This window comes from Hyperolius riggenbachi, chromosome 2 (genome assembly GCF_040937935.1).
Source record: "Hyperolius riggenbachi isolate aHypRig1 chromosome 2, aHypRig1.pri, whole genome shotgun sequence".
In the NCBI taxonomy this organism is placed as follows: domain Eukaryota; kingdom Metazoa; phylum Chordata; class Amphibia; order Anura; family Hyperoliidae; genus Hyperolius; species Hyperolius riggenbachi.
The window spans coordinates 230,766,975-230,775,946 of record NC_090647.1 but is presented as its reverse complement, the minus strand read 5'-3'; the positions used below and the strand labels follow the sequence as shown (position 1 = coordinate 230,775,946).

Genomic DNA, 8,972 nt, shown 5'->3' with positions numbered 1-8,972 from the left:
CGTGCGTCACTCGAAAACGGCTTGACCGATTTGAACGAAACTTGGTACACAGATCCCTTACTACCTGGGATGATAGGTTCTGGGGGTCTCGGGGCCCCCCTGCACACCTGGGCGGAGCTACAAACAGCAAATCAGATTTCACCCATTCAAGTCAATGGAAAAAATTTAAAAGGCTGCCATTCTCACAGTAATCAAGCCACAGTCCCCACACTTGGCACAGGTGGTCACTTGGTGACCGAGGTTACAAATCCAGGAAAAGTGGGCGGAGCATAAAACAGCCAATCAAATTTCAGCCGTTCATTTTAAATGGGAAAATGTAAACTGCAGCCATTCTTAGAATGTTAATCGCAGAGTTCTCAAACTTGCCACAGTTGGTCACTGGGTGAATGCGATTAAGATTCAAGAAAATGGGTGGAGCCTACAACAGCCAATCAAAATTCACTTATTGATTTTCAAGGGGAATATTTAAACTGCTGCCATTCTTACACTGTTAATGGCAGAGGCTTCAAACTTGCTACAGTCGTCATTGGGTGACTGGGGTCCAAATTCACTAAAGGGGTGGGGCCACATACAGCCAATCAGATTTCCTTGGTGGATAAACTGCTTCCATTCACGCATTTTTGATGCCAGGAACCTGAAAGCTCATAAATGTGGTCATTAAGTGACTGTGTGTCAAGGTCACAAAAAGTGGGCGGAGCCAAAAACAGCTTTTACTGGGAAAATATAAACTGCAGCCATTCTTACATCGTTAATGGCAGGGTTCTCAAACTTTGCACAGTTGGTCATTGGGTAACTGAAATTAAGATTTGGAAGGTGGGTGGAGCCTACAACAGCCAATAAAAATTCACCTTTCGATTTTCAAAGGGAATGTTTAAGCTGCTACCATTCTCTTAGGGCCTGTACACACTGCTGCGCTTGCGCTGCGCTTTTCAAATCACATGCGCTTTTTAATCGCAAGGTCTTTTGAAAAATAATGAAAATCGTGGAGACCTGTACACACTGGTGCGATGCGCTTTTCCTATTCTCATGAAGGCTTGCGATTTAAAGCGCAGCAGTGTGTACAGGCCCTTATACTGTTAAAAGCAGATGCATCAAACTTGGTACAGTCAGTCACTGGGTGACTAGGGCCCAAACTCAGAAAGGTGGCGGAGCCACAAACAGCCAATAAGATTTGTTTATTTTTCAATGGGAATATACAAAGTATTGATACCAAGGACCCCAAAGCTGATAAACTTGATAATTGAGTGACTGTATGTCAAGGTTAGAAAAAGTGGTCGGTGCCAACAACTACATTTTTAACATGGCAGGGTTCCCAAACTTTACACAATTGGCCACTGGGAGACTGGGATGAATATTCAGAAATGTGGGTGGAGCCTACAACAGCCAATCAAAATTTACCTATTGATTTTTTAAGGGGACTATTCACATTGCTACCATTCTTACACTGTTGATGGCAGAGGCCTCAAACCTGATACAGTCAGTCATTGGGTGACTGGGGTCCAAATTCACTAAAGGGGTGGAGCCACAAACAGCCTATCAGATTTGTTAGATTGATTTCAGCCATTCTGTTATTGGCAGGGTTCTCAAACGTGACACAGTTGGCCACTGGGTGACTGGGACTAATATTCAGGAAAGTGGGTGGAGCCTACAGCAGCCAATCAAAATTCACCTTTTGATTTTCAAGGGGAATATTGCAACTGCAGCCATTCTTACACTGTTAATGGCAGAGGCCTCAAACCTGCTACAGTCGGTCGTTAAGTGTCTGGGGTTCAAATTCAGTAAAGGGGCGGAGCCAAAAACAGCCAGATTTCTTTGCTGGATAAACTGCTTCTATTACCACAATTTTGATGCCAGGAACCCAAAAGCTCACAAACTTGGTCATTGTGTAGTGACTGTGTGTCCAGGTTACAAAAAGTGGGAGGAGTTAAAACAGATTTTTCTGGGAAATTGTAAACTGCAGCCCTTCTTCACTGTTAATGGAAGGGTTCTCAAACTTAGCATAGCTGCTTACTGGGTGACTGGGATTAATGTTCAGAAAAGTGGGTGGAACCTAAAAATGCCAATCAAAAATCACATGTCGCTTTTCAAGGAGAAAATTACAATTGCTGCCATTCTTGCACTGTTAATGGCACAAGCCTCAGACCTGGTACAGTTGGTCATTGGGTCACAGGGGATCAAATTCAGGAAAGGGGACAGAGCCACAAACAGTGAATCAGATTGGTTTCATTTCATGGGAAAATACAAATTATTGATGCCAAGGACCCCAAAGCTCACAAACTTGGTCATGCCAAAAACAAATTTCACTGGGAAAGTGTAAACTGCAGCCCTTCTTAAACGGTTTATGGCAGGGTTCCCAAACTTTGCCCAGATGGCCACTGAGTGACTGAGATTAATATTCAGGGAAGTGGGTGGAACCTATAATAGCCAATCAAAATTCACCTGTTGATTTTCAAGTGGATAATTTCAATTGCCGCCATTTTTCCACTGTTAATAGCAGATGCCTCAAACCTGCTACAGTTGGTCATTGGGTGACTGGGGTTCAAATGCTGGAGAGGGGGTGAAGCCACAAACAGCCAATCTGATTTGTTTAATTTCTATTGGAATATACAAATTATTGATGCCAAGGACCCCAAAGCTCACAAACTTGGTAATTGAGTGTTTGTCCGTTAGGGTTATAAAGTGGCCGGAGCTAACACCAGCCAAATACATACACGGGCAACGCCGGGTCATCAATGGGTGGAGACAAATACAAATTTTACTGGGAAAATGTAAACTGCAGCTATTCTTACACTGTTAATGGCAGGGTTTTTAAACTTTGCACAGTTGGTCACTGGGTGACTGGGATTAATATTCAGAAAAGTGGGTGGAGCCTACAAAAGTGTATCAAACTTCACCTATTGCTTTTCAATGGGAATATTTAATTGCCACCATTCTTGCACTGTTAATGGCACAGGCCTCAAACCTGGTACAGTTGGTTATTGGGTGACTGGGGTTCAAATACAGAAAAGGGTGTGGAGCCACAAACAGCCAATCAGATTTTTTCATTTCAATGCAAATTATTGATACCAAAGACCGCAAAGCTCACAAACTTGGTCAGTGAGTAATTGTGTGTTAGGGCTAGAAAAACTATGCAGAGTCAACACCAGCCAAATACATACCCGGGCAACCAGCTAGTGATCTCGTGATCGATATCTCTCTCTCTCTATATCTATATCTATATCTATATCTATATCTATATATATATATATATATATATATATATATATATATATGTCTATATCTATATCTATATATCTATATATATATATATATATCTCTATCTATCTATTTTAGTGTGACTGGATGGCGGCTAAATTCTTTTGAAAACATGCTGTGCCACATATAAGATGCCACCGGGTGTATTTCTGAAACAAAAGATCTGCTGGGCAACTCCATTAACTAGTACTGCGTGGGGCAATGCCACTCCCAGATCCACCACAACCAGCAACTGTGCGGAGAGGTGTGCACCACTCAGCACCACTGCCTGTTTAAGCAGGCTGTAGACCACTGACTGGAAAAAGATGGGGGTTCTGTCTTTAATGAGCTAGAAACCGATTTTAACTGAGCGTCCAAGGCCCCATTCATGCCTTTACAATTTTATGAAAAAAAATGTTACTCCGAAAACCCAAACTCGGGTTGAGAAAACACAGTCATAGCATGCTTACACTCCTGGCAAGAGGAGAGACCACGGTGATGGGCACTCTACACAGCCTGCAAGTCATGACATTTCTGCATTTGCTGGACTACGGTGTAAAAAAAAAAAAAAAAAAAAAAAAAAAAAAAAGTTGGCTTCTTGGCTATACAGCCTGCCTCAACTATCAAAAACGAATTAGTTCACAGAACTGGCTTAGCAAACTTAACCTTTCAGCAGGTGAAAGTGAAATATTTCCATACAGCTGTTTGTTTTACAAAAGTTTGAAGGTTTTCATGCATCTTACTTTAAGTCTGTAAATAACAGGATTTCCTGGGAAGAACTTGGCTGCTCTCTCCACCCAGTATTCTGCTCTACCATCTGTGACGTTGATGGTACAAACCAATTCTGCAATCTTTAGGACAAGATCTTTCTGTGTAGGATTTAATTCCAAGGAACGCTGAAAAGAAAAAAAAAAAAAACACAAGAAAAGCATTACAACTATGTAAACAAAAAACAAACAAAAAAAAAAGCTTATACAGGCCCGTTTTCACTAGGAGCGGCGTGATGCGGCTACATAGCCGCATCGCACTGCTGGTGTCCTGAAACACATGCACAGCAATGGAAGAGTTTCCACTGCGTGCATGTTGTGCGGAGCGATCCGAGAATCTGCAGCATGCTGCAGATTCTCGCACGGCCGCATCCCATCTCCTCCAATACACTTCCGCATCGGGAGATGCAGAAGTGATGCGGCCGGCGGTGGAAGTGATGCGATGTGGCTAGGTAGCCGCATCCGCATCACTTTGTAGTGGAAACCGGCCCTAACCGTTTCCCAACTACAAGTGCATATTTATTATATATAAAAAAAAAAAAAAAAAAGGGATCTAACAAATCAACAATCCAAACTTAACTTTGTATTCAAATGTTAGATATTACTTCTCAATTTCAGTCAGCTACAACTTTTAAAGGGAACCTTAACTGGCAAAAAAAAAAAAGTTTCACTTACCTGGGGCATCTACCAGCCCCCTGCAGCTATCCTGTGCCCTCGACATCCGTCCCGTCTCCTCCGAACCCCCGCTGTCAGCTAGTTTCGATTTTGCCGACTCAGAGTCAGCGGCCCCTGAAACACGTACCTTTGCACACGTTCCTGCTGGTGCAGGACACTATCGCGGGTGGTAACATGTACCTTTATACGCGTTGCACCTGTAACTCGTATGAAGATACATGTTACCACCGGCGATAGTGTCCTGCACCAGAGGGACCGCGTGCAAAAGGTACGTGTTGGGGGGCCGCTGACTGCGTCGGCAAACTCAAAACTAGCTGACAGCGGGGGACCGGAGGAGACGGGATGGACGTTGAGGGCACAGGATAGCTGCAGGGGGCTGGTAGATGCCCCGCGTAAGTGATTTTTTTTTTTTTTTTTTTTTTTGCCAGATTTAAGGTTCCCTTTAAAAGTTGTAGCTGACTGAAATTGAGAAGTAATACCTAACATTTGAATACAAAGTGAAGTTTGGATTGTTGATTTGTTGATAAGTTCAGCAATCATTAAAGCAGATCCCCAGGTGTTGTAACTGATGGGGATTTCTTTCATCAAGCATCTGGATCCAAGATGAAAAACTAACTATAACAAGTAATTTGCCTATATATAGATTATGCAAAGTTTAGATAGTTTGCACAGCAAATCTAGCTGAAAGCAGCTTCAACAGTATAGGATTATTCCTGTGATACAATGAGAGCAGCCATGTTCTGCTTGTCCCATTACACACAGGCAAGCTTGCCTGCATCTCCACCCCTCAGCCTGTGAAAACTTCACTCCCCCCTGCCTCTGAAATCTCTGACTAGTAACACCTGCTCCTCCTGCCCAGTATTTGGCTTGAGGAATGCCATATAAACTATATGAAAGGAACGCAACTATGCAATGAGTAGAAGTTTATCTTGGATCCACTTTAAGCAAGGAAGGAAGATTACCATATTCATTTGCACAAGATTTGTAAAAGCTTTCACTGCCCTGCATACAGCTATTAATATGTTAGTACCGTAACTTGACCTAGTTACCGGACCACAAAACGTAGGTCTAACTACATTAAAGTATAAGCCAGTGGGAGGGGGGGGGGTTCATCATACGGGGCAGTGGGCAGATAGTGGCCACACCAATTACCTAGAGAAAGTCAAAAGATACTGGCCACACTGCTTACTAAGGGGATGAAGTGGAGCTGTACTTGGTGATAATGGCTGCATGTGTGGGCCTGGAGGAGAAGTTATTGGCTGCACATGGGAGCCAGGAGGGGTTAATGGCTGCAAAACTTTATGCAGTGCAGCCATATCCAAGTCCCAAATTGCAGCCTTTAACTCTTCCTGGCCCCGAAGTGCAGCTGTTAACTTTGCTGAATAGACTTATACCGGACTCGTATTTCTGCTGAAGAGCATCAAGTATTGAGATCAACATATTCCAAGTATATATGGTAACTGCACTGAAGATACAGTTATAAGTAGTAATTATCAGGTCACTTTACATTTTCTCACAAAATGTTCCTGTATTACCTTGTAGCAGCCAATAGCTTTATCAATATTTCCTTCAATCTCAAAGAGGTGTCCGAGAAACCTGTGAGCTTTTGGGTCCCTCTCATGGACACTGATATAAGATGATACACTCCTGGAGAAAAAAAAAAAAAAAAAAGATGCTTATTCAAAAACTAACTGTAAACATAATGCTGTACTTTTTCAATATGCAGGAATACAACATGATATACTAAAAAAAACAACAACCTGTAAAACCTTACTCCACACCCAAGGATTTTTTTTAGTAAAGGTGAATTTAGAACTGTGCCAATACTCTGTTTTCATATCTAATGCAGCCGCTTCAGAGAAATTCCCTTGGGGAAAAAAAATAGTCAATTACATGGCCTGGAGATGCCGGTCAACCCACAGATGTATCTGGAGCCAGCATGAACATATCTTAGCAACAAAAACACGTAGGCCAGGCACATCTCCTCTACTGCCTTTATTACGCAGATGCAGCAATGGATGGTGGGCAATAGAGACATGCAAGGTGCCTAATTGAGTATGAGATGGCCTCCTGCCCTGGCTTTTATGCCATACACCTGCATTGTGCTTATGCAGGAGTTTTTGCAGTATATGCTTAAAGGGAACCTGAAGCGAGAACAATTTTAAATAAGCACATGACGTAGCTGCAAATTAATATTACATACTAAACTCACTGTCAGTTCCTCACCATTTTCTTCTTACAGTGATCCCTTCCAGGAGTAGACTACACAGGAGATAAGTATAACCTGTGTATGGTTATTTTGACACTTTATTTTTAGTTCAGGTTCTCTTTAAAATGACAACATTCTCATATAGCGCTTATTACCATGGAAACCAAGGGTTAAGCAGGTTCACGCCCCGTTTCCAGACTTGTAATAACGTGCCATGTTCCTTATTGGTGTAAGAGGCTTCTGTGGGCGGGCTGCCACACGACACATGTAGTGTCAGTCGAGTGGGCTCAACCAGTGTGCATCCCCACTCTTCTGCCCCTTCACCACTTGTGTTGAGGTTTTGTCATAGATCTGCAGTGTGTGTAAGTGAATGGTCTCCCCTGGAAACACGCATCTATCCAACCTTGAGGCGATTAGATTTTTAGTCTTTTTCATGTGACTTTTTTTTTTTTTTAAATAAATAAAGATAGCCACAGAATAGATAGTTTTAGGCATGAACAACTGCAAGTAAGTGCATATTAGATGGGTGTAACACTATACACATTTAATATATGGTTTGTTGTGCTTTATATCTCTTCCTCTTCACTGTGCACGAACTACCCAGTTTATATATGTTCTGCACGGACAATGCACTGACTGTAAATGTCTATGAATTCACTTCGTTCCATATGACAGGGCTAGTGGGAGCTGTGATGGGCAGGATTAAAGAGCTTACCTCAGATGCTTACGCACACCATCAAGACAAGCAAGTGACCAAGTACCTTGTAGGTGGCGAAACAGCTGTTGTGACCGCCTGCTCCATGACACCCACCTCTTTCCACCTGTTTACCACTGATTTATACCCTGCACCAAGCGCTAATGCATCACCACGTTTGCTGCATCTGAGCAATAAAGGCAGTGGAGGAGATAGTGCCCGGCCTGCGTCTTTTTGTTGCTATGGGATGTTCTGCTCATACAGTTTTTGGTTACAGTGAGCACATCTCACTTGAAAGGGTGAAGACAGGTGAAATTTTTTTTTGCTGCATTGCTTACTACATCTGGTTTTGTACCCCCAGCCAAGTGCTGAGCAACACCTTACTTGTTTGCATGAACATACTGTATCTGTACCTGCCTTGGGTGACTTGGCGCTAGTCTGGGAAACCAGCAGTAAACCCCATAAGGAAATGCAGTTAACATGATTTGGGCAACTGTACCTTCTTGAACTGCTAGGTTTCACATAGGATGTAGTAAACTACGCCCACACTATTTGGTCAATCACAACCATTTGTGCTGTAAGAGGGTACTGTGATTGAAGAACTGTTCCATATCTTGCTGCTGGGTCCCCAAAGTAGACTGGCACCGGTGGCTTTGCATTCGGTCAGGTATCCTTTAAATTACACCCAAGTAAGCTGTTTGAGTTGCATGCTCTATGGGTCAGTGTCAACAGCAATTGATAAGAGCTCTTCCTACATGTTTGGAACAACCTGCCTACCTCGTATTCCTTAAAGTGTACATGAGACTAATAAAATCCGCATTTATACTTACCTGGGTCTTCCTCCAGCCCCCTTTAGGCTGTGGGCTCCTTTGCTGGTTCCCCAGGACGCTCCGATCGTCCACTGGCCGTTCTGGTAGAATTGTAAAGTCATCTGGCGATGACTCGAGACAACACTGTGGGGCTGTGTCATTCAGCTGAAATCTCGTGCCTAGCTACCAAATTAACCTCCTGGTCAGCAAATCCGCAGAAGACAGTAAGAGCAGAATGAGCCTTTAGTCGGCGAGCCACATTGGAGAAGTGCAGGGAAAGCTGTAAACCTGGCCAGTAGAAAAGCCACGGCTGTTTCGATGCGGTGTTGGGACAGCTCTGCAGGGCCGGGCTCGGGGCAGCGTGTGGAACAGCTGTGAGTCAGTGACAGGCCAGGAGAGAAGCTGCTGCTGTTTCGGAAGCAACAATCCAAAATTATGGCTACACCTTCCGCCACAATTTAAAAAGCGATAATTTTTTTATCTTTACAGGCATGCAGCATAGCTATTTCAATATCTACTCCAGACACTTTTAGGTCTGTCATCTATGCTAGGGTGAACCTTCTCTTCTATGGTAAGCACAGGGC

General features: G+C 43.2%; 1 protein-coding gene across 2 annotated transcripts in view; it reads right to left on the bottom strand.

Annotated features, from left to right (window-relative positions):
- LOC137546186 (E3 SUMO-protein ligase RanBP2-like) overlaps positions 1-8,972 on the bottom strand; it is a 152,951-nt gene that overhangs the window by 131,610 nt on the left and 12,369 nt on the right. For both annotated transcript variants that reach the window (XM_068268292.1, XM_068268291.1), the window contains exons 3-4: positions 6,212-6,323; positions 3,978-4,130 (exon numbers count right to left, since the gene is read on the bottom strand). In XM_068268292.1, coding sequence (XP_068124393.1) covers positions 3,978-4,130; positions 6,212-6,323 — 265 coding nt within the window. The remainder of the gene's footprint in view (positions 1-3,977; positions 4,131-6,211; positions 6,324-8,972) is intronic.